This window comes from Pelophylax lessonae (genome assembly GCF_965119305.1).
Source record: "Pelophylax lessonae genome assembly, chromosome: 10".
NCBI classification, from domain to species: domain Eukaryota; kingdom Metazoa; phylum Chordata; class Amphibia; order Anura; family Ranidae; genus Pelophylax; species Pelophylax lessonae.
Genome location: NC_138777.1, coordinates 142776295 through 142802856, shown reverse-complemented (window position 1 = coordinate 142802856; position 26562 = coordinate 142776295). Strand labels below are relative to the sequence as shown.

Genomic DNA, 26562 nt, shown 5'->3' with positions numbered 1-26562 from the left:
ATTTTCCTTTTTTTTCTTAGTTTTTCAAAATAAATGAGAGCTGCAAAATACTCAACATGTATCTTAGCAAATACCCTGGGGTGTCTACTTTTCAAAAAGTGGTCATTTGGGGGGTTCTGTGCTATCTTGGCATTTCATGGCCTTCAAAACTGTGATGGGTAGTGAGGAGTGAAATCAACAATTTACGCCATTAGAAAACCTGAAAGTGGTGATTGATTTTCGGGGTCCCGTACACAGCTAGGCTCCCAAAAAGTCTCACACATGTGGTATCCCTGTGCTCAGTAGAAGCAGCAAAATGTATTTTGGGGTGTCATTTCACATATACCCATGGCATGTGTGAGCAATATATCATTTAGTGACAACTTTGTGTAAAAAAACAAAAAAACAAATTGTCACCTTCCCAAAACTTAGGGCAAAATATAAAATACTCCATGGACTCAATATGCCTCTCAGTAAATAGCTTTGGGTGTCTACTTTCAAAAAAGGGGTCATTTGGGGGGTGTTTGAACTGTCCTGGCATTTTATGCTCAATCTTAGCCACACATCACCCACTCTTCTAACCACTTGAAAACCAAGCCTTTTCTGTGACTTTGTTTACATGAAAAAATATTTTTCTTTTACTAGAAAATTAATTTGAACCCCCAAACATATATATATATATTTTTAAAGCAGAGGCTCTACAGAACAAAATGGTGGATGTTGCAAATTTTTTAGTCACACGGTATTTGCGCACAGGTTTTCCAAACGCAACTTCTGCAAAAAAAAATAATTTTTTTTAATTTTTTTTAGATTTAATGCACTATTTAATTCCAAATTGTTTGGTAAAATTTAAAAGATGATCTTATGCCGAGTACATAGATACCAAACATTACATGCTTTTAAAATTGTGCACACCTGTGCAGCGGCAACAATCTACATACATTTTTAAAAGCCTTTAAAAGACTTTACAGGTTACCACGTTAGACTTACAGAGGAGGTCTACTGCAAGAATTTTTTCTGCCCTCGACCTGGTGTTTGTGGCGATACCTCATATGCATGCTGCAATTGCGGTTTACATATGACAGTAGAACAACGCCTGTGTGCGCATTTGCGCGCAAGCACAGGGGGACTTGTTTTTTTTTTTATGTTATTTTGACACCTTTCCTTTCATTTTTTTTTTTTTTTAATTATTTTTTTTGCTATCACAGTTAATTTAAATATCCCCTATGATAGTAATCTGTAGTGACAGGTACTCCTTTTTTTAAAAAATGTGGGTCTTTTAGACTCTAGATCTCTCCTCTGACCTTAACGCATCTAACCACACCAAGATTGGTGTGATAAGATGCTTTCCCAATTTCCCAATGGCGCTGTTTATTTCTGGCGAAACAGAAGTCATGAAATGCTCGTAGCTTCCGGTATCTTAGGCCATAGAGATGATTGGAGCCATTCTCATCTCCAATCAGCTCTATGGTTAGATAATTGAACCACCGGATGCACTCTCAGGTTAACCGGTGGGACAGGAGAGCCCGAGAAAAAACGCGGGGGGGGGGGAGTCCCCTCCCCCTTCCTCTCCCACTCCCACTGCTTGTAAAAGCAGTCTAGCGGCTAATTATCTGCTAGGATCGCTTTTACATGTAAGCCGACCGCTGACTGTAAAAAACGATTCCAAGATAATGCTAAATCTGCAGGCATCATCCTGGTTTAACCACTCAAAGTCCAGCAACGTACCAGTACATTGCTGGTCCCTGTTTGGCATATAGTGTAGGTTTTTTTTTTTTTTTTTCATGCAGCCTGTGGGCTGAATGAAAAAAAGAGAACCTAAGCGAAATCTCCGCAAGAAAATTGTGTAGTACACCCGCCATTAGCCGCCCAAAACATCCAAACCCACTTTCTAATGATGGATATACATGACAAAATTCCATGTATACCCAATGGTTTTTTAACTGCGGTGGTGAAATCACCTCCTACAGCGCTGCCATCAGAGATTTCCATATATGCTGAGCGCAATCACTGTTTGTGTCAGAATATATAACATCAGTGTAGCAGCCGATAAGTGTACCTGCAATGCAAACTGGTTAACAATAGAAGGAAAAACAATAACAAAGTACAGTAGGAAGAGTAGAAGTAGAAGAGCAGAGTAAGAACAGAAAAATAACTCAAACGACAACTATTTTTGGCTTTTTAATTTTATATATTTTTTTTACACTTTTTGTAATTTTTTTTTTTTTTTCAACTGCAACTTTCCAGGTTAGGGTCTCTCAAAATTTCGATAGCCATCGAACATCTTTCGAGACCCTGTGTTAGTGTGCCCTAAACTGTGTCGTGCTGTACCCTATGCTAATATTCCACTAGTGTGTGGTAGTGTTGGAAACATTCCTCGATGCAGAGACCAGGTTGGTCAGGACAGAAGGGACAATAATAGCGGGTGTCACGCCTAAATCCGCGCCTGCTACAGACACATCTTCTTTGGGGGCGTCTTTGGGTAGGGGTACTCGGGAGGACATGTGGAAAATGCCTCTCATGCAGCCGACTCACTGCATCTGGTAGGGGAAGTTGGGCAGGAGCACCTCCTGGATACAGGTAGGCTCCGATGATCTTTTTCTGGAATTCTAGGAAGGATCCAGCACGTCCTGACGCTTTGTGTAGCACAAAGTCGTTCAGCATAGCCAATTGGAATAAATAAACAGACACTTTTGTACCAGCGTCTGGCTTTATGGGCAACTAAGTACAGCACCAAAAGCTGGTTGTTAAGGTCCACCCCTCCCATATTATGGTTATATTCGTAGACACAGAGGGGTTTCTCCAAAACACCAGTTGCCGTAGTAATTTGGACCATCGTGTCTGCGTGAAGGAATGACAGAACAAAAACATTCCGTGTATCCATCCACTTCACTGCAAGCAATTTGTCCTTTTTCAAGCAAGCTCTCTCCCCACGACTTAGACAGGAATTTACAAGCTATTGGGGAAGCCCCGGCGATTAGGTCGCACGGGGCCACATGCGCCAATTTGTAATTCAAGCAAGTGACTAAAAAGTGGCACGCTTGTATAAAAATTGTCTACGTACAAATGGTACCCCTTTCCGAATAAGGGTGACACCATGTCCCAAACTATCTTGCCGCTGCTCCCTATGTAGTCTGGGCAGTTGGGGGGCTCCACAGTGCTATCTTTTCCCTTGTAAACCCGGAAACTAACTGTATAGCCTGTGGCCCTGTCACACAGCTTATACAGCTTGACCCTGTATCTGGCACGCATGCTGGGGAGATACTGCTTCATAGCAAGGCGGCCAGTAAACTTAATCAGGGACTCATCAACGCAGAGAACTTGGGGGGTAAACAAGGCTGCAAACCGCTGATTGCAGTGGTTTACGAAGAGCCGAATTTTGTGGAGCCGTTCATTATCAGGGTGTCCCCGAGGACGACAGATTTCATTGTCGTTGAAGTGCATGAATTTGCTCGTATCTCGCCCTGGACCTGGAAGCAGAGAACATGCGCATATGGTGAATTGGGTTAGTGGACCAATATAACCGCAACTCACTCTTTTTGGTTATGCCCATGTTGAAGGAAAGGCCCAGAAAGGTTTTAAACTCGGAAACCGTTATAGGTTTCCAGCCGAATGGTCTGGCAAGGGGCGAATTTGGGTTGGCGGCGATGAATTGACCAGCATATAAATTGCTTTGGTCCACAAAAGATCTGAAAAGATCTTTCGTGAAAAACAGCTCAAAAAATTTCAGGGGAGTAAAATTGGCTGTTTCCACGTGGATTCCAGGTTGGGCAGTGAATGGGTGGGGGGGGGGGGGAAGTACGGGCGCTGTAGTATCAGTGGGTTGCCAATTAGGATATGCCAGCGCATCAGGGAGGGCACTATGTGCTCTACAGGCCTGTCTTCGAATTTGCGGTGGCTGCGGGCCACTACTTGTCCTAGCCACCTCACCAGCTCAACTGCACTTATGGGACTCGCCACGTCACCAAGTAATACTGCAGTGCTGGTTGTTCTAGGTCCAGGGTGTACTAGGCCGCTGGTGCTTGCCAGTTCACCTGAAGGTTGAGCTGCACTAGAACCGACAATCTGCAATTCCTGTACCTCAGCAACTCCAGAATGGGGTCGGGTATGCCTGATATTAACAGGGACCCATCCATCGTCGGAGCTATCTGTCAGGGAGCCACTGCTCTCTTCAGGTTCATATACTGACCCTGATCCTGCCAGTGAGGCTTCCCCATCACTCTCATCTGACATGGTCAGTATACTGTAGGCCTCTGCACTACTGTACCACCGTTTGGTCATTTTAGCAACTAAATTTACAGGTACAGTAGTGTGGCTCACAGGTAAAAAAGCACCTGGTTGTCAAGGACTATTTCAACCGCTACTAAAAAAAACTGCTAGTGCAGCAGGGATGATGGAGGACAAGATGGACGCCATCGTGGCCTGAATCCCAGCTAAAGTCTCGTGCACATTGTCCTGCAAGACAGGCCCCGACTGCGGAACTGTGTTGGTCGTTAGGATCCTGAAAAGTTCAGCTTTCGTGGCAGTGGCCGAGAACGGAATTCCTCTCCGCCTCAACTCTGTGATGATCCTTGGGATGGTCCATACTCTCAACGGGCCAGGGCTCATCAAGACTTGGCTTCCTCCTGCGATAGGGACTGACGCCAGAGTAGGAGGCCTGACTGGCGTGCTAGGAAGGGAGAAGCTATCTCCTTTGTCTGACGTGTGAGCCATCCTGGAAAACATGAAGGAAAAAGGTCACGGAACATAAGCGTATAAACATTTGACAGGACAGGTGGGCGTGGGCGTACTCCCCCCCCCCCCCCCCCCAAGGTTTCCTGAGAGGAGACCAGCACTAGCGAGTGGGACGTGAGGCCCTAACTAACCCAGCGGTGGATAGAGGCGCTGTCTATGAGTTTGCCCTGTGCGGTGCCAAGTAATGAAATGGCGGGGTGTAGGTCTCTGGAAGGTGACGCCCTCTCTACGCTAGCGGGGTGACCGAGACGCTAGCTATGTTTTGGGCCGATGGGTGAATACCTGAGCGTGAGGATGGGTGTTGGTCTCGGGCTAACTGCCAAGTGACCTTCCTAACTACCCCCCCCCCGCCCGATACAAAGGAAGAGTATGGACCAAGTGAGACGGCATACCTGCGATAACCTGTGAGGGGTCTGAAAAGGCTTGATTGAACGTCCGATGAAGTTCGTGCCGCCTGTATGGGTGAAAAAACTGTTGGCGTCTGAAGAGAGATGACATAAGCACCTAACTAACATGCCCTGCAGACGCCAACCCTAGGTGTATCGAGAGGGGCTGTACGAAGTGCCCACCAGAACCTGCAACTGAGGGAAGGAGAGATGTGGTCCACCCCCCCCCCCCCCCCGAATTAACGTATTACCAGAAGTGAACCAGGAATGTGGTCGGAGCGTATCCTTGTGTGTCAAGGCCGCGGGTGATGGCCAGAAGCCAGGTGAGGGGGGCGGGAGCGTGGTCCCCCGCATGCGGTAAGTACAAAGACCTCTGTGGCCGAATTGCACCTGAGAGTTGCGACTAAAAGGGGGGAAAAAAAAAACACGTAACAAAACAAATGATTGAGTGACTCCAAGTGATGGCAAAAGAAAACGACAAAGCATTTTGGCATGAAAGTCTGTGCTTGGTAAACCCCCCCAGAGGATGCAAGAGCAAGGCTGGCCGGTGGGAGGGAGGCCCAACCAGGGGGCTGCCTGTGCGGGATGAGAGCTGGTGCAAACCAAAGGTGCGATTAAAAGGCAAAGAAAGCTGCTTCATGGGATTGTGTTTTTTTTTTTTTTAAGCCGCAACTGTAACGGAACCTCAGACCCACACTGTACTTGTGGTCTTCCCTCAGTATACGGCTTCCTCGCAGTCATGAACATATATATCAAATCCCAGCCGCCGTCATACAAAACTAGCCTTACAGTTTGTATACTGGAAACAACTAACTCCTTTATCAAAAAAGAAACAGACTTTTATACACTTTAGAAGTAGGTCGGTCACTACATGAATATTTACCCAAAACATCACACAATGAATAGCTAACGAGGTACAGCTGACTCATGGCTAATCCCAATTAACATGCTAATTAACTCATTACACTTAAGCCAGCCTGGAAGAACAGACTGCCGGCACCAAAACTAAAACAAGATAAAAATACACATATCATAATGTAAATACTGAGAACCAGCCGTAAACAATAGGTGAGCAGATCAGCATGATTTACAATGCGTAGAAGACAGGTGTTTGAGCTGATGACATGCATCTGTTACAAGTCTGACCAACTGAAGCAGTCCAAACCATCAATTTATCTGTCACATAGTTTTTTCACGGTCAGTGACGGTGCGAACCGTCACAGCAACCAACTATCTGGATGTATGTGACCTGATGCATGGAATAAGGTCATCGGAAAACATGAATAAGAAAGAAACAATTTGCAGGGTTCCTAACCAGGTTTGCAGTTATGACAATTATGAGAACAGGTTTCTGATAATGACAGTGAACAAAATTGCAGATGTAATTACCCTCTAGGCCACTAGGTGTTGCCAGTGAACCGGAAATGCAGCCTGTACTGATACTGAGAGACGGGGAAGCTATGAGGTGAAGTGAACTGTCCCTAAGGAGATACTTCGGCGGAACGATGCGAGCTGTCGCACGGCTGGTGGTGGGAGGTAGGGGACAGGCTGATGGTGGACAACCCTGGGGGGATGATTTGATCGTGCCTAGAAAGGTGGGAGTGTCCCTATAACTGACAATGGGGAGGACGGATGGCCGGGCAGTGGAGGTGCAAGGGCTGGCAAGGAGCCGGGAGGTGATGTCAGACGCCCACCCCCACGATGGAGGCCGTGGACCGCCCCAGGGAGTGTGGACATGATCAAGGGACGGCAGGACCGGCCAGGGCGAGACCTCCCCCTGCATGCAGCAGCCTGAGAAGGGGGAGGTCCTGGCTGGGGAGACAAGCTGCGGTTCACCTTGTGTGAGTGGAGGAAGGAAGGAGCAGGGGGGTTGTGCGGCTGGTGATGAAGGGAGGGGGGTGGGTGGGGAGACCGGGCCCCAGCCCCCCCCCCCCCCAGTACTCATGGCGAGCCGGGAGCCTGCTGGCCGACCCGGAAGCGTCCTCGTGGAGCTCTGCAAACTGACTGGAAACACTGACTGGTGGGCGTGACACTAACCAGATTAACGATCCCAGAGGCAGCCCAGAAGAGGCGGGGGCCTACCTTTAAATAGGAGGCTCCTGCCCTCCCACAACTCCAGGCTCCGCCTTCCCATATATATGTATTATTCATTATATTGGCACAATTTTTATGATATTTTGGACATTTTGCACAGTATTGTATTTATTTATACGCATTGGTATGCTTAATATGGATGCACTTTGAGGGTGATCCCTTTTCACTTAAGCACTTTATATGCATAGGAGATCTTTCTTTTTTTATATGTATGCACTTTATATAGTATATAATGTTGTGCTGCTAGAAATTGGGATATTTATCTCCAATTTATAGCTATACTGTACTAATAACACTGGCTGGGAAGGTGTTAACATCCAAGACGATCAAGATGTTAAATATGTGCCCATGTGTAATATGTGTAAAGTGTGCTGCTTTTACTAATTGATCTCTAAGTTTCTCATCTCTGCTTAGCAAGGATGAGAAAAACAGAGATCGTTGAATTTTAACACAGAGCTCGGAGCTGTGATTGTACACATCATTAGCAGATCAGCAGGTCCTGGGCATGAATTATTGTCCGGGACTTGCTGACTGGTTCCCACTGTTCACATTTGCAGTGGGAGCAGGCCAGGGGCGCGCATGCACGCACCTGATACCTGGAAGTAGGCAGTGACATACAGGTACGTCACTTTACCTACAGCGTCGGCCCGACCATGGTGGTTAAGTGGTTAAAGAGGTACCACACCCTGACCATTCTTTAGAGTGCAGTCTAAACCAATGTAGTATTATTGTCATTTATACTGCATTTAAAGTTAATTTACACTGTTTATTGCTGCCCTGTTAATACCAGCATTGATTCTAGTTAGTGATATAAAAGCTGACCTTAGTATCTAGTATAGTTACTACTCGGTTTAGCAAAATATGTTCTACTTCATTTGCTATGTGTGCATCTATGTTCTATTGCTGTTTATATTAGCTCTTGCCAACATTAATAAGTACGTTTATTTCTAAGCATGTGTGTGCTTTTACTTTGGTTTTAAAAGAACAGGAAAAAAGGTATTTTCTCTCTGGTGTCATTATATGTGCCTATAGTGTTTTACATTCAACCAGGTGTGTCAGTGGGGCAGGGGTTGTTCTTGGAGTTGAGGCTCAGAACAGAGGACCCAAATTTACCAAGTGGTTCCTTTGGGGGTGGCGCTGCACTTGCATTGGTCCAGGATGGATTAATGTAACTTGGCAACAGAACCATACCAAAGTAATCTTTAACCACTTTACCTCTAGCCACTGTGCTGCTACTGCGGCACAGTGGCTCGTTATCGTCCAGCGACGTAGACCTACGTCGCTGGACTCCTCCCCCTGTAGGCGACGCTCGCGCGCCGCCGGAGGCGCGCTCCCGCTGTTTTAATTCACAGCGGGAGTCGGGCCAGGGGAGGAGCGGCGGCAATCGCCGCCGCTCTTCCCCGATCGTTGGGGAATCGAGTTTGGAGATCCGCCCGCCTGTGTAAACAGAGCGGGCGGATCTCCTAAGTGACAGGGAGTGACAGATCGGAGTGTTCAGCATAGCTGAACATCCGATCTGTCCCTGGCTCACACAGTCACCTCCCCCCCCCCACTTGTTAGTAAGCACCAGGCATACATTAACCCCTCCCTCTCCAATAAAATTAACCCCTTCCCTGCCAGTGTCATTTTTACAGTAACCGTGCATATATATAGCACTGATTACTGCAGTAATGTCACTGGTACCCCCAAAAGTGTCAAAAATGTCAGTCAAGGGTCCGATCTGTCCGTCGCAATGTCGCAGTCCCGCAAAAAAAATCGCAGATCGCCGCCATTACTTGTTAAAAAAAAAAACACCAAAAATGACAGAAATCTTTCCCTTTGTTAGTAAACGCAATAACTTTTTGCGCAAACCAATCAAAATACGCTTATTGTGAATTTTTCTACCAAACATGGGTAGCAGAAAACAAATTGGCCAAAAATTAAAAAAATTTTTGATTTTTACATTTTTTTTGGGGGGAATTTCATATAAAAAAATGTGAAAAATATTGTTGTTTTTTCAAAATTTACGCTCTTTTTTTGTTTATAGCGCAAAAAGTAAAAATCGCACAGGTGATCAAATACCACCAAAAGAAAGCTCTGTTTGTGGGAAAAAAAGGACGTAAATTTAGTTTGGGTATGGCGTCGCACGACCGCGCAATTGTCAGTTAAAGTCGCACAGCGCCGAATTGCAAAAAGTGGCCCAGACGTAAGACAGCAAAATTCTCTAGTGGTAAAGTGGTTAAAGGCTGAGTGCATGTTTTCTTTCACTTTAAACAGTATGTTTGGTCCAAGCTGGACCAAAACTATTTCCATAAGTATGTTTTTCTGCCATTGTTGAGACTGTATCATGCTCTAGTAACATCAACCACACTCAGTATGCAGCACTGTTTTCCACCAGCATCGCATGCATCTTCCATTCTGCTGTCTATCACCATTGAGGTCCCCTCTCAGGCGTCTCCTCTCCAGCGAGAATAAATGTAGCGCTTGTAGTCGCTCCTCTTAATTAAGGTCCTCCAATCCCTTCTGAGGATTGGTGACCAGAACTGGACAGAATACTCCAGATGTGGCGTGACCAGAGTTTTATAGTTTATAGAGTGTCAGGATTATAGCTTTATCTCTGGTGTATATCCAGTTTTTTATGCATGCTAATATCCTGCCGGCTTTGACAGCTGCAGTTTGATATTACATAGTTACATAGTTAGTCAGGTTGAAAAAAGACACAAGTCCGTCTGGTTCAACCAAAAAAAAAAAAACGGTATTGAAAACCCAACCATACAATCCCATATACACAATCCTATACCCGCAGTTGATCCAGAGGAAGGCGAAAAAACCCAGCAAAGCATGATCCAATCTGCTACAGCAGGGGAAAAATAATCCTTCCTGATCCCCCGAGAGGCAATCGTCGGATATTTCCTGGATCAACTTTACCTAAAAAAAAAAAAAGTACCCACTTACTGTATATTAAGTACACCCAGGAAAGAATCCAGTCCTTTTTTTAAAACAATCTAGTGAGCTAGCCAGAACCGCCTCTGGAGGGACTCTATTCCACATTTTCACAGCTCTTACGGCGAAGAAACCTTTCCGTATTTGGAGACTAAATCTGTTTTCCTCTAGACGTCAAGAGTGCCCCCTTGTCCTCTGTGTTGACCTTAAAGTGAACAACTCAACACCAAGTTCACTATATGGACCCCTTATGTAATTATACATGTTGATCATATCCCCCCTTAATCTCCTCTTCTCAAAAGAGAATGAATTCAGTTCCTCTAATCTTTTCTCATAGCTGAGCTCCTCCATGCCTCTTATCAGTTTGGATGCCCTTCTCTGCACGTTCTCCAGTTCCCCGATATCCTTTTTAAGAACTGGTGCCCAAAACTGAACTGCATATTCCAGATGAAGTCTTACTAATGATTTGTACAGGGGTAAAATGATATCTCGCTCTCTGGAGTCCATGCCTCTATTAATACAAGAAAGGACTTTGCTTGCTTTGGAAACCGCAGCTTGGCATTGCATGCTATTATTAAGCTTATGATCTACCAGAACATTCAGATCCTTCTCCGCTATGGATTCCCCCCAGTTCTACTCCCCCTAGTATGTATGATGCATGCATATTCTTAGCCCCAAAGTGCATAACTTTACATTTATCAACATTAAACCTCGTTTGCCACATAGTTGCCCAATGAAACAGTGCATTGAGATCAGCTTGTAAGTTGGAGACATCCTGTAAGTTATTCCACCGCAAAGCTTGGTGTCATCTGCAAAGACTGAAATGGTACTTTTAATCCCAGACCCTATATCATTTATAAAGATATTAAAAAGTAAGGGCCCCAACACTGAACCTTGGGGTACACCACTAATAACCTTAGACCATTGAGAGTAAGAATCATTAACCACTACTCTCTGAATTCTATCTTTTAGCCAATTTCCTATCCAATTACAAACCGATCTCTCCAAGCCAGTAGACTTTTTACCTTACACATTAGCCGTGTGTGGGGAACTGTGTCAAACGCTTTTGCAAAATCCAAGTATACTACGTCCACAGCCACCCCTCTGTCCAAGGTTTTACTTACCTCCTCATAAAAAGAAATCGGGTTTGTTTGAAAACTTCTGTCTTTCATTAAACCATCCTGTCTGTTGCTTAAAATATTTTTTTCCAGCAAGAACTCATCTATGTGGTCTTCTATTAAACTCTCCAGTATCTTCCCGACTATAGAAGTTAAACTAACAGGTCTATAGTTACTTGGCAAAGACTTTGATCCCTTTTTAAATATAGGCACCACGTTGGCTCTACACTAATCCAATGGTACCATTCCAATCTTTAACGAGTCCCTAAAAATTAGGTTCTTGTCATCAAATTTCCATCTGACTCCCGCTTGTTCAGAGTTCTCATGGGGGCGATACCAGATTTGCTCGCCCAAGGAGTCATTGTGCCAGTGATTTCATGGGACAGGTTTTGTGTTTTTTTTTTTTTTTCCAACCTGTTTACGGTGCCCAGAAGAGAGGGCAAGGTGCGTCCGATTCTGGACCTGAAGTCTCTGAACAACTTTGTGCGGGTACGGAGGTTCCGGATGGAATCCCGTCAGTTAGGTGGTGGCATCATTAAGTCCAGGGGACTTCCTGGCCTCCCATCGCCTTGACTGATGCGTATCTGCGCATCAGAGCGGTCTCTGAGGAGCATTACCAGTTTGTGGCATTGCCCTACAGTCTCGCTTCGGCTCCCAGAGTATTCACCGCGGTTTTTGACTCCGGTGCTGGCTTTCCTGCTTTTCAGGGGGATTGAGGTTCTCGGTTATCTGGACGTCCTCCTATTATGGTTGAGCTCGTGTGCGACTTTATCGAGCGATCTGTCGGTCACGGTTCCGACACCCCTGGAGTTCGGGTGGACCGTCACCTTTCAGAAGTCGGTCTCCAGTACCTGGGGATGGTCCTGAACTCAGCTCGGGCCAGAGTTTTTCTCCCAGAGGACAAACCTCCGGCCCCTGCGGGAAGAGATCGGGTCCCTCAGGGACAATGATCTCTCCTCTCTGCAGGCCTGTATGCGGTCCCTGGGTATGATTGTTTCGTCTTTCGAAGCCGTCCAGTTTTGCTTAATTTCACACTAGAACTCTGCAAGCGGAGATCCTTGCCAGGTGGGACAGAACGCCTCAGTCGTTGGACAGGTGGTTTTCTCTGAGCCACCTAGCAAGTTTGCATCTTTTGTGGTGGCTCCTGTCACCATCTCTGACACAAGGCAAGTCCTTCTGGCCACTTCTGTGGACGGTGCTCACCACGGATGCCAGCCTATCGGGCTGGGGTAGAGTTCTGGGCACGCTTCGTGCCCAGGGGATGTGGTCGGTGGAGGAGGCCTCCTTACCGATAGACGTCTTGGAGCTCCGAGCTGTCAAGCTATGCTTGTAACGTTGGTCACCTTGACTTCAGGGTTGCCCGGTTCGGGTGCGGATGGACAACGCCACGGCGGTGGCTTGCTTCATTCACCACGGGGGCATCAAGGGTGTCCGGGCGGCCAAAGAAGTGGCCGTGATCCTCTCTTGGGCTGAGACACACGTTCCGTTTTTTTTTCGGCCATGCTCATTCCGGATGTGGAGACCTGCAGGCGGACTATCTGAGTCGCTAGACCCTGGACCAGATAGAATGGTCCCTGAATCCGGTGGTGTGTACCTCCTGTGTGTCTGGTAGGGGACTCAGGATGTGGATCTGTTCACGTCCCATCTCACCTATGGGGTGGGAAGGTTCGTGGCCAGAACCCACGATCCTCTTTCGGGTGCCACGGGTGCATTGGTTTTGCCCCGGCAAAGGTGTCGGCTGATTTATGCCTTCCCTCCCATTCAACTGGTATCCAGGTTCCTCCCGCAGGTTGGCGTCAGAACGGGTACGGGTCATTCTGGTGGTCCCAGACTGGCTGCGTCGGTCTTGGTACGCAGACGTCATGCAGATGGTCGTCGACCCTCCCTGGTGGCTTCTGCTGTGAGACGATTTACTGTCTTGAGGGCCGATTTTCCATCCTGTTTTGCAGTCTCTGGCTTTGATGGCGTGACTGTTGTAGGCAAAGTCTGGAGAGACAAGGGTCTCTCGAGTGCTGTCCTTTCTACCTTATTGACGGCTCGGTAAGCTACCTCTGGTATTATTTACCATCGCACCTGGAGGGCGTATATTGCCTGGTGCGTGTCGCAGGAGTTTCATCCCTGCTCCTCTTCGGTGGCGAGGGTTTTGGCCTTCCTACAGGAAGGTGTGGATCAGTGTTTGGCGCTGGCCATGTTTGCAGATCAGTTGTCGGCCTTGGTCTTTTTTTCCAGCGTCCTTTGGCGACTAATTCCTTGATTCGCACCTTTATTCAGGGGGTGCGACATCTGGCTCCCCCCAAGGGAAGCTCATTTGCCCCCAAGGGACCTGAACTTGGTTTTGTCCATTTTGCAAGTGCCCCCCTTTGAAAACATCAGAGACATATCTCTGCCTGTGTTGTGCCAGAAGCTTGCTTTTCTGGTGGCTGTGACCTCTGCTCGCAGAGTGTCCGAGTTGGCGGCTCCGTCTTGCCACTCGCCTTTATCTGGTTGTTTATAGGGACAAAGCGGTCTTGCAACCCAATCCCTCTTTTCTTCCAAAGGTGGTATCTGCTTTCCACCTCTACGAAGATCTTGTCTTGTCTTCACTTTGGGCGAAACCAGAGCATCCCAAGGATGTTGCCTTCCTTTCCTTGGGGGTGGTTCGGGCGGCCAGGGTTTTCCCTGTCCGCCACGTAGTCTTTTCCGAGGTCTGACTCCCTGTTTGTTATTCCTGAGGGTCCTCAGAAGGGTGCGGCAGCGTCTGTGGCAAACATGTCTATCTGGATCAGGCGGGCGATTGTTCGGGCCTGTTCAATCCAGGGTCAGGTTCCTCTTTTCCCTGTCTGGGCTCATTCTGATTGAGCTGTCCGTGCCTTTTGAGCGTTTCGCCATCGGGCTTCTGTGGCTCAGGTGTGCACAGCGGCGGCTAGTCATCTGTGCGACTTTTCACGGGATTTTACACACTTGCTGTGATGGCATCCTCGGATGCTTCCTTTGGCCGTGTAGTTTTATGCGAGGCGGTTGTTTTGCGGAGACGTGTGTTTTCTGTCTCTTCTTGGGGTATCTTTGTCCAGGGTTGGCTATTGTTGAGCCTTTGTTGCCCTGTTGGCTCAGTTTGTATTGACTCTGGCCTGGTAGCACGTTGCCTTTTCTTTGGTTGCGTCTTGCCACCCCTCACATCTACACTGCTTTGGGACATCCCACTAGTGAAGGCTAACTGGCGGTGACTGTCAGAGGACGTAAGAGAAAATAGAATTTTTGTAAAAACTTACCGTAAAATTATTTTCTCTGAATCCTCTGACAGTCGCTGCCCCACGCCCCTCTTCTTTTTGGGGTTGTTAGTCTTCATATACTGCTTGCTACAAAACCGGAGAGCAGCTCCTAGTGGCTGATGGGTAATATCTGAGGAACAGCCCCCTAGAGGTGTGTTATGTGTAAAGGCTTTTGTTTGTTAACCTTTTACTGCCTAGCCTGCTCCTGCAGAGGAGGCCATTACCCACTAGTGAAGGCTAACTGAACGGGCGGCGACTGTCAGAGGACTCGGAGAAAACAATTTTACAGTAAGTTTTAACAAGGGGTGATTGTACCAATTCCCTCTCAGGAACGTTTTCAAGGGTTTTATTCAAACCGGTTTACTGTGCCCAGAGGAGAGGGCAAAGTGTGTTCAATTCTGGATCTCAAGGCTCTGAACCGCTTCGTGTGGGTACAGAGGTTTTGCATGGAATCCATTCAGACGGTATTGGCGTCACTACACCAGGGAGACTTTTTAGCCTCCATAGATATCAAGGACACATATCTACATGTCCCTATCTACGCTGGACCCAGCGGTTTCTACGCTTTGCTGTAGCAGAAGAACATTATTAATTTGTGGTGTTACCCTTTGTTCTCCCCTCCACTCCCAGGGTATTTACCAAAGTACTGGCCCCGGTGTTGGCATTGTTGCGCCAACAGGGGATTGCGGTACTGGGGTATCTGGACAATCTCCTATTGAGAGCAGACTCTCATTCAGCCTTGATGGGCGACCTGACAATCGCTGCCAGCTCCCTGCAGGAGTTCGAGTGAACCATCAATTTCAAGAAATCTGCCCTGTTACCTTCCTTGAGACTGGATTATAGTTACATAGTTTGTGAGGTCGAAAAAAGACACCAGTCCATCCAGTTCAACCTATGATGTGTGTTTGTGTTTTCTGTTAACCATACATTGTATACCCCTGTATGTTGTGGTCTTTAAGGTGCCCATCTAATAGTTTTTTGAAACTATCGATGCTCCCTGCTGATACAACTGCTTGTGGAAGAGAATTCCACATCCTTACTGCTCTGACAGTGAAGAACCCCCTACGTATTTTAAGGTTAAACCGTTTTTCCTCAAGTTTTAGTGAGTGGTCACGTGTCTTATTATATTCCCTTTCTCTGAAAAGTTTGTTCCTTATGCTAGGGTCGCCAGTACAGTATTTGTACATTGATATCATATCCCCCCTCAATCGTCTCTTCTCCAGAGAGAATAAGTTCAGTGCTTGTAGTCTTTCCTCATAGCCGATGCCCTCCATTCCCCTAATTATTTTTGTTGCCCTTCTCTGTACCTTCCTTAGTTTGTACAGTGAGCGTTTGTGGGGAACGGTGTCAAAGGCCTTTGCAAAGTCCAGATACACCACATTCACAGGCTTACCTTTATCTAGGTGGCAGCTCACTTCATCATAGGAGGTTAATAGATTGGTTTGGCAATAACGATTTTTCATGAATCCATGCTGATTACTACTAATACCGTTTTCATTACTAAAGTCTTGTATGTGGTCCCTTAACATCCCCTCCCAAATCTTGCAGTTTACTGATGTTAGGCTGACCGGCCTATAGTTACCCGGGATATATCTTGGCCCTTTTTTAAATATTGGTACAACGTTGGCTTTTTTCCAATCAGCTGGCACCATACCCGTCTGTAGACTATCCTTAAAGATCAAGAATAATGGTGGCAATCACTTGGCTGAGCTCTTTAAGAACCCTCGGGTGCAAGCCATCCGGTCCCGGTGATTATCTGGGCCTGACTCTGGATTCAGCCTTCGGGGGGGGGGGGGGGGGTCTTTCTTTTCCCGGACGAGCTGCAGAAGTTGCAGGGGGCGTTCCGGTTGTTGTTGGAAAACAATCTGTCCTCTCTGCGAAATTGCATGTAGGCCTTGGGTCTGATGATATCAACCTTTTGAGGTGGTTTTGTTTGCTCAGTTCCATGCCAGACCTTTGCAAAGAGAGATGCTGGTCAAATGGAACAAAGATTCAAAGTCTTTGGACAATTTGATTCGGTTGAGCCACAATACAAGATCTGCTCTGTTATGGTGGCTTCCCTCTCCATTACTATGCTAGGGCAAGTCCTTCCTCACGTTGTTTTGGACGTTGGTAACCACAGACGCCAGCCTGTCAGGCTGGGGGGGGGGGGGGTACTGGGGAAGTTCTGTGCCCAGGAAACCTGGACAGTGGAAGAATCCAAACTACTGATAAATGTTTTGGAGCTCAGGGCAATAAAGCTTTGTCTGAGCCGCTAGACGATTCGCCTGCAAGATTGTCCAGTTCGGATTCAATCGGACAATGGCACAGCTGTGGCTTACATCAATCACCAGGGGGGCACAGTGTCTTGGTAGCCAGGGAGGTGGCCGAAATTTTGGCACATCCCAGGTGTGGAGAACTGGCAAGCGGATTACCTGAGTCATCAGGTGTTGGATCACGGGGAGTGGTCCCTACACCCGGAGGTGTTTCATCTCCGGTGTGTCAGGTGGGGGACACTAGAGGTTGATCTGTTTGCTTCTCGCCTCAACAAGAAAGTGCAGAGGTTTGTAGCCAGATCTCGAGATCTTCTGGTCGTCGCCACAGATGCAATGGTGGCTCCTTGGGGTCGGTATCGACTGATTTATGCCTTTCCTCCCCTGAAACCTATGCCGAGGCTTCTACGCAGAATAGCGGTTGAAGGGATTCCGATGGCTCCAGACTGGCCTGGCTGGTCTTGGTACGCAGATCTGGTAAGGTTGGTTGCCGATGCTCCTTAGAGACTTGCTCTCAAGGAAGATCTGCTGTCTCAAGGTCCGATCTTCCATCCTGCTTTACAGTTGCTGGCTGAGGGATAGAGGTCTTTCTGACTCCTTACGCTCTTGAAGGCTAGGAAGTTAATTCCAGGAAGATATATCATCGTACGTGGAAATCGTACATTTCATGGTGTGAATCGCTGAAGGTGCACCCTCGCTTGTTTTGGGTTGCTAGGGTAGGGTTTGGACCTTTCTGCAGAAAGGGGTTGAACAGTGGTTGGATTTAGGCACTGTCAAAGGCCAAGTGTCGGCCTTGGTAATAATATATTTTCAACGCCTGTTAGCTACGCATGCCTTGATTCGTACCTTAATTCAGGGAGTGTGCCATATGGCTCCTCCGAGGCAGTCCCTGTTACCTATTATCGGTTCTGTAAAGCCTCCTTTTGAGAACATTCGGGAGATTCTTCTGCCTTCATTGTCTCAGAAGGTTGCCTTTTTGGTGGCTATCACTTCTGCCCACAGGGTGTCTGAATTGGCGGCGTTGCCCTGCCGCTCACTTTATCTGGTGGTCCACAGAGATAAAGTGGTACTCAGACCAAATCAATCTTTTCTCCCTAAGGTGGTTTCTGATTTTCATTTGAATGAAGACATCGTGTTGCCTTCACTCTGTCCCAAGCCCAAACATTCTAAGGAAATTGCCTTGCATTATTTGGATGTGCCTCTTAGGGTTTTTCGCCATCAGGCAAAGCGGCAACTTGGTCGTCTGTGCATACGTTCACAAAATTCTTCAAAGTTGATGTGCTGGCATCTTCGTATGCCTCCTTTGGCTGCAAGGTTTTGCAGACTGCTGTTTTTTTTTTTTTTTTTTTTCCAAGAAAATAAACTTTTATTGAGCATATAAATAATTCCAAAGTGCAAACGGTTACAGAAAAAGGTACAAAGTGCAACTGGTATATAAAATATACAAAGAAAAAAGGGTTCAATACCTCGATCAATACACACAGGCAGGGCACAGGTACCAACAAGCGCAATAGTAGCAGAGTGAGCATATTGTAAATATCGTGGCTCAATCACAGCAAAACTGTTAAGGTAACCATAACACGTATAAGTAGTTAAATTCAATATGTAGGATTAGAATTAGTAAACTAATAAACAAAAAAAAAAAGGGAAGGGTGGGAAAGGGAGGGGGAAGACAGCACCACTGTAGAGCAATGTCAAACATAACATGGTACTAGCATGAGATACACCGCACCTATCCCATCAAGAGCCTGTCCATCACCAGCCGGGGTGGGGCCCGGGTCGGATCATCCAACCATGGTTGCCACAATGAGGAAAACGTTTTGTGCGCCCTACGATGCTGATAGGTAACTTTTTCTCTAATCAACAAATTATTAACTTGTTCAATCCATTGCGCCGTCGTTGGGACCCTGGAGGTGATCCAATATCTAGCAATCAGTTTGCGTGCCACATAGAGCAGCCTAAGGACCGCCGTATGGGCATGCGGGGTTAATATTTCATCCTCCAACGCCCCAAGTAGACACACAATCGGATCTCTAGACAATGTAAAATGATAGACTCTTGATATAGAGTCAATAACCTCGTCTCAGTATCTAAACAGTTTGGGACACCTCCAAAGCATATGGATCAGCGTTCCTTGCTCCCTGTTACATTTGGGGCAGGTATCACTGTCTCTACGCCCCCATTTAAACAGCTGAACCGGAGTGCGGTAAGCCCTGTGAAACAAACAAATGGGAAACCTTCTTCGATGCTGACACTGAGACCAAGGAGATCGAGGAGAGACATAGGTCCCACGTCCCTCCATCAATAGGGCCCAAGTCCCTCTCCCACCCGGCTCGGGCCGGAAGAGAGGCCAGGTCCTGTATGGCAGCCAGCAAGGTAAGGTATACCCGAGAGATCATACCTCGTCTGTCAGTAGACCTGAACACATCCGTCGTCAGAGTATGTTCCGCCAATCTAAGGGGAACCGTCCGTGACTGGATATCTAAAGCATGCCGCAACTGAAGATATCTAAAGAAGAACTGCCTGGGGATTTCAAATTCACTCTGAAGTTCTTGGAAAGACTTCAAGACCCCGTCCCTACGGTAAATCTGTGCAAAGAATGCCAGGCCCCGCGACTCCCAGCACCCCACTCCCTCCAACCCAGACAAATCCCAATAGTTGGAGTTCCGCCACAGTAAGGTACTATGGAAGAACCCCTGTATGCGCAGCAATGCCATAAAGTGAGGAGATGTCTGATAGTCGGGAGCGAGACCTGTAAGTGCGTAAAGCCTGCCTCCAGATGAGCAAATGCAGTATACAGTGAGTCAGGCGGAACCAGGAGAGCTCTGACAGGATTAGCAGGATTAGGCAATTCCCAACCGCCCAGGTGCTGTATCTGGGAGGCGAGGAAGTACACCTTAGGGTTCGGGACCGCCAGGCCCCCACATTCCTTACTCATCTGAAGTGTAGTTAGTCTAATACGGGCCACCCGTTTCTTCCAGATCAGATCACGAAACAATGACTCCACACGAAGGAACCATCGTCTCGGGATCCAGAGAGGGGCGTTGTGAAGTACATAGAGGAGCTCAGATCATCTTTACTAGATTGACCCTCCCCGCCACCGACAGAGGGAGTTTACACCAAGCTGTACATTTAAGTCGAAATTTGTGAAGCAGGGGTACTGGGTTAAGTTCCAAATATTGGCCTACATCTGGGGTCACCTGGATACCCAGGTATCTAAATTGGTCAACCACACATACATCCCTAGCCCTCTCCAGCAGGGGGGCCGTGATGGGGTCCAGAGGCAGAAGAACAGATTTATCCCAGTTTATGGAGAAGCAGACTGCTGTTTAAGGAGAATCTTTTTTGTTCTCTTTGAGGGTGTATGTTTTTGCTAGGTGAGCTCCAGTTGTTCCTGGTTGAGCCCCATATTACCTGGTTGGCTACGTTTAGCCCTTGGGAGTTACGTTCTTTTTTGCGTTGTCTTTCCACTACTTATGAAAATAATGCGTGTGTGAGTTTTTTTGTCTTCTAAACACTGCTTCCAACGAAACTGGCTGCTTTAGCAGAATGTGTGGGGTTATGCCTGCAGGAACAGCCCCAATAGGCGTGGTAAAGCTTTTCCCTGCCTAGTGTCCTATTCCTGATTGGAGGAGCATAATCCAATGGTCTAAGAAGATATGGAGCTGCGTCTGTCGATGAACTTAAAAAAAAAAAAAGAAGGATTTTACGGTAAGTACAAAAATCCAGTTTTTCCCTGTTCGAGATGTTCTGGTGCAAACCTAACAGGGGGGTATTCGGCCCATACCCAATTGAGAGAATGGAATGAAGCAATGGTTGTGGGTGAAAACTATTTGCTTTAAGTATGGTGTTATCCGCAGAGGGTTTGCAGTATAAATTGCTATATAAAGTTCCCTCTGGCGTAGTTTCAGGTTCAACATCCAAAAATGTGACTTTGTGTTTGTCAAAGGACATGGTAAAGGGAAGATTATAACTTAGAATTCATGGTAGAGACACTCATGAAGCAAGTCAACCAGGCCATCCCATAAGAGGAAAACAGATTATATAACGAAGCCATAGTAAGATACGTTCCGAAAAGACAAAGAATTCCTCTGACAGTAGGAAGTGATATTCCCACTCCCCCAGGTACACATTGGCAAAGGATTAGGCACAACAAGTCCCTATTGCTATGCCCTGTACCTGGAGGAATTGGGAAACATTGAACATGAACATATTGTTACATAAGATAAATCTCAACAGATCCAATGCAAAATCAACGAGCTCCTTAGAGTGTGACATACTTTGTGTAAAGAAATTTTTAATGACTGTACGGCCCCTCTCATGCGAAATTGAGCGAAATAATGCCTTCACATCTATGGTGACCAAAAGGATTTGAGGAGAAATTGTAAGACCTTCAATAGATTGGAGGAGATGAGAGGTATCTTTAATATTTGAAGGTAAGCTGGTGACAAAGAGTCTGAGAAAGGTGTTGATCCATTTGCTGGCATTCTCAGAGATACTAGAGTTGACAGAGAAGAGGGAACTACCATGGACTTGTGTATCTTTGGGAGGGCATACAATGCCAAAATTCACGTATGTGTATTTTTGAATAACTCCTACGTCTGAGTGGAAACAAGCCCCTTGCGTAAACCAGCTTTGATGAGGGCATAGTAAGGTGCATTAACGCGATTGATCCATGCAGGGGAAATGGGTTTGTACCAATCATAGTTGTATGAGAATATTTAGGCACATCTGTTTGTAAACTTGACTGTTCATAACCACTGTATTTCCTCCCTTGTCTGCTGGCTTGATTACTTTGGACCTGTTTCCAGCCAGACCTTCAAGGGCAGTGCATTGGGTGAAAGTTAGACTGGACAGAGAGCTTGGATGGACTTTATAGGTTTGGTGGTGCATTGCAAAAAGGCAGCTACAGGATTTTTTTTTTTCAAAAAGCAAAAGGCTAAGTGTGATGGAAAACAACCACTGCACATCACCCTGAACACACCATCTCCACTGTGAAACATGGTCGTGGCAGAATCCATGTTGTGGAAATGCTTTTCTTCAGCAGGGACAGGGAAGCTGGTCAGAGTTGATGGTAAGATGGATGGAGCCTAATACAGGGCAATCTTAGAAGAAAACCTGTTAGAGTCTGCAAAAGACTTGAGACTGGGGTGAAGGTTCAACTTCCAGCAGGACAATAACCCTAAATATACAGCCAAAGCTACAATGGAATGGTATAGACCAAAGCATATTCATGTGTTGGAATGGACCAGTCAAAGTCCATACCTAAATCCAATTGAGAATCTGTGGCCTAAAATTTGCTGTTCATAGATGCTCTTGATCCAATCTGACAGAGCTTGAGCTATTTTGCCACGTAGAATACGCAAACATTTCACTCTCTAGGTGTGCAAAGCTAGTAGAAACATACCCAAAAGGACTTGAAGCTGTAATTGCAGGGAAAGGTGGTTCTACAAAGTATTGACTCAGGAGGCTGAATATAAATACACGCCACACTCCGATATTTATTTGTAAAAAATAAAAAACATTTTGAAAACCATTTATCATTTGCCTTCCACTTCACAATTATGTGCCACTTTGTGTTGGTCTATCGCATTAAATCCCAATAAATACATTTATGTTTTTAGTTGTAACATGACAAAATGTGGAAAATTTCAAGGGGTATGAATACTTTTTCAAGGCACTGTACAGTATAACTCTTGACTATTTTCTTTTTTTTATATACTTATTTGCGTATTTACTCTGGAGCAGTGTTTTTCAATCTTTTTTCAGTCAGTGCTCTCTTTAAAATTATGGACAGTCTCAGGGCACCCCAATTCTAAAATGTAAAAAACTATTCTAATAGTTTTACATAATGCAGCAACATCCACATATGTAGGACACTAAAGGTTAGAGGCTATTTTTTCTTTCCAAGCAAATACACTTTTGCACACTTGTACTGACTGGTATTCCAATGATTCTCTTCTCACTCAATTTCTCTCCATCAGTCAGCTAATGTCACCTTAGGGCTGAGGGAGACAGACAGAGGTGGGTTAAACAAGGATGCTATGGAGGCTGCAGACATCCTCCTTATCAACTGATGACATCCTTGGGTGTTAGGATGCCAGTGTCTAGAAAGTCGTAATGGTGCATAATGAAAACCTGTGGCTTTGTATAACTAAAAGGCAGGCGTCATCCACCTGCTGGCTTGTATACAATTTTTAAACACATTTTTAGGAAAAAGGCTGCTCTAGAGATCCCTTAATATGCTATGGGATGTCATCCCCCCGAGGAAGACTTAACCAGTCAGAATGCGTCTGGGCTCTGGACTCCGGGGATCAAGACGTTTTACTGTACTGTCAAGCAATTTTCAGTATTGAAGTGATATGTCCTAGTCTTCTTATATGTATTGATATTTTGTATACAGTAAACCCCCCTCCATTGCGGGGGTTACGTTCCGGACCCAGCCGCGAAAAGTGAAATTCCGCGAAATAGAAAAACCCTATTAAAATGCATCGTAGGCATGTTTTTTTTACTGTCACTGTACGTGTGGAAGCATTTTAAGGTCTTTAAACACACTTTTAAAACAATAGAAACTCATTTAAACACATAAAAGATACTAAGAGACAGAGCAAGAGCTATGGAAAACACAAAAATATTTTATTTTTAATGATTTATATAGTAAAAAAACGCAAATTACCGGGACCGCAAAAACTGAACCGCGATGGAGCGGGGGATTACTGTACTGTTTCCCTGTTTACAAAGGGTTATTTTAATGCCATTTCAATACAAATTAAATTTTTTTACAATGTTGCACATATTTTGTATATCTATTGGGTATCGCAAAGTCGCCTTTTCCCCCCTTTCTTTCCTCTTTGTGGGTTTTAGCATGTAACATAGGGACTGATACAAAGGTGGATTGGGATACAGGAACAAAATTGCTGTACAGTGTTACCATAGTTACAATGTACTACTCTGGGGAAGTGATCAGGATTTTTTTTTTTTTACTTATACTAGTGAATTTCATTGGTATAAACAACCATTTTTTACTGAATGTAACTGATTCATTGAGTGTGTATTTTTGTGATTAGCTGTGATTGGCCAGATATAGATGGGCTGTGTTTGGCCATGTCTGTACCATGTGATCATTGTGAACAATTACAGCTAGCAGCACAATTGTACACAATGGATGGCGTGAAAGGAAGCCATCCATTGTTTACAGTTGGCAAGTGATCTGCTGTGATTAGTTACAGCGATCACATGTACCATGTTCCCGCAGGAAGCTGGTACACTGATCAGTGCCAGTGACAGATTGCGCCATTGTGCGGCCTGTTCCAGGAGGTCGTCATATGACGTCCACCCGGAAGGACGAATGTCCCGCCCAGCTGTCAGTTGACAATAGGCTTTGCGGGAAGTGGTTAAAACAAACATGCCAATGAGGAGAGAGAGACCCAGGAGAGCTTCTGTTCTCATGCACATCACTGGATCGATAGGAGGCTCCGGTAAACATAAGAGGGTGCTGGGGGAACCATGCAACCAGAAGGTTTTTTAACATTAATGCATGGAATGCATTAGGTTAAAAAAGCTGCCTGCCTTTAGAACCACTTTAAAGTGTATCTTAAACCAAAGACCAAAAATGTAATACATTGCAGTTTACTGGTGCATGGTGTGGTAGCTGCATTTTAATGCATAGAATACATTATGGTAAAAAAAAATCTTCTGCCTTTAGAACCACTTTAAAGTTTATATAAACCGAAGACCAAAAACCTAATACATTGCAATTTACTGGTCCTTGGTTTGGTAGCTGCATTTCTTTACATTTTTTCAAGCTTCTTTTGTTTTTTTTTCCCACTTGATAATCCTGCATATAACACACTTCCTGTCCCTGGGTCGCTACTTTACTCTTCCTCTGTATATATGGAGGGAGCCATGGCTGTTGCTCTAGGTTTCTCTCCTGATGTGGACTAGAAGCATGACCGTATCTTTTCATGTCTACTTGAGGGGGTTGGCAGGACAAATGGTAGATTACAGAATATAGCTAGGAAGGAAGGTATTCTTCGTTGTAGCTTACAGAACAGGACTAGGACACAGCATTTCTGGCAAGATCAACAGGTGTTTTCTGTATTTGGTAAAGATGTTCTTCGCTTTAAAAGAAAACAAATGCAGCAACCACATCTAGGGACGGAAAGCTGCAAAATATTGCATACAGTATATGTTCTTTGGTTTTGTTATCCTTTAATGCAAGCTATATTCTTGTGTTTACCAATATGGTTGCAAAATGTAAATATGGGGTTGCACTTCATATGGACTAGCTAAAGTTGCTAAAATATTGTGACCACTAGTGAGACTGTAGCCCCACTATTTCTTGCAAGGGAAATTTAAGGGATAAAATTAAAGCATTTTGTAAAGAAAATGTCTAATAGTCATCAAGCTGGTGGCAAAATGCAGTGAAGTCTGATAATAACTGTCCACTTCTGGATCATTGAAATTATAGGGCAGCGCAGTGGCTAAGTGGTTAGCACCCCCAATCCCAACCCCAGCACTACCTGCGTGGAGTTTGCATGTTCTCTTTCTGCCTGAATGGGTTTACTCCCATACTCCAAAGACATGCTAGTAGGGTTATTGGCATCTTTCTAAATTGGCCCTAGTATGTGCATTCATGAATGTCAGATTGTAAGAGGGTAGGGACTAATGTGAATGTGTAATATACAGTATATGTAAAGCGCATTGTAAAACTGACAGCACTATATAAGTACCTGTAATAAATAAATATATCATTTTTTCGTATCTCTAGACGGATGCAGCTCTCCTATCCCTTATGGGTTTCCGTCTTGAAGGCATTCTTACTGCTACAGTGTTACCTCTGTTATTGACCATGGTACGTACATTACAGCAATCAACATTTCCACTTTCAGGCCAGACAAAAGCCTATATTAACTTAAAAACATTTTTTTCCCCTGATCTACAGATATTGTTCCTTGGTCCTCTTGTCCAACTCTCAATGGATTGTCCATGGGACTTCCTTGATGGATTGAAAGTAGCTTTTGGTAAGCTGTTTCCAATACTCACAGTTTACAGTATGAGCAGAAAATCAGTGTTTTGAGTAAAATTTGTAATGCATTTTGCTTGTTATAGTTTCTCTGTAATACTTATTGGAGCTATATCTTGTTTTTTATTTGGTAATGCAGATCCTAGGTTCTGGATGCTCTGCATAACTGACATGCGGTGGCTACGTAACCAGGTGATTGCTCCACTAACAGAGGAGTTGGTCTTTAGGGCCTGCATGCTTCCTATGTTAGTACCATGCACTAGCCCTGGGACAGCTATCTTTACATGTCCATTATTCTTTGGCATTGGTGAGTATAGCACAATATGAAGAACTTTTTATTTATTTCAGTCTTAAATATGTGGACTCCATAGGCCTATAACTCTGAAAGTAAACTGTAAAGGTCAAATGGGTAGCTTTTTTCTGAAAAAATGTTTGTATTTTTTTTTCATATGATGCACACTGCTGGGGCTAGTAAGTGTTTGTCATTGCCAGAGCTTCTCAGTGTTTCTGCACTTACCGTACTTGGGTAATATTGAGTTTCTTCTAACAACCGTTTCTTTTGCAAAAAAGGTCTTTTGTGTATCTATCCTGGATTCCAGTCAAAATGTACCATTTGTTTGAGGCAAATGCACTGTCACCTGTGACTATATTCCAAACTGTAAAAAAAATAGCTAACATTAAGCTAAAGCGGAAATATTTTTTCTCTATCGTTCATTGACAGACGCAGCTTAATAGCTTATTAGCCATTGGGTTATGCTCCCATCAGGAATAGGACACTAGGCAGGAAAAAACTTTCACCACGCC

The 26562-nt window shown here is 45.3% G+C and overlaps 1 protein-coding gene across 1 annotated transcript in view; it reads left to right on the top strand.

Moving 5' to 3' along the window:
* The window catches only part of RCE1 (Ras converting CAAX endopeptidase 1), a 194475-nt gene that overhangs the window by 77775 nt on the left and 90138 nt on the right, over window positions 1-26562 (top strand). The window contains exons 3-5 of the mRNA XM_082270347.1: window positions 25504-25587; window positions 25678-25756; window positions 25898-26065. Coding sequence (XP_082126473.1) covers window positions 25504-25587; window positions 25678-25756; window positions 25898-26065 — 331 coding nt within the window. The remainder of the gene's footprint in view (window positions 1-25503; window positions 25588-25677; window positions 25757-25897; window positions 26066-26562) is intronic.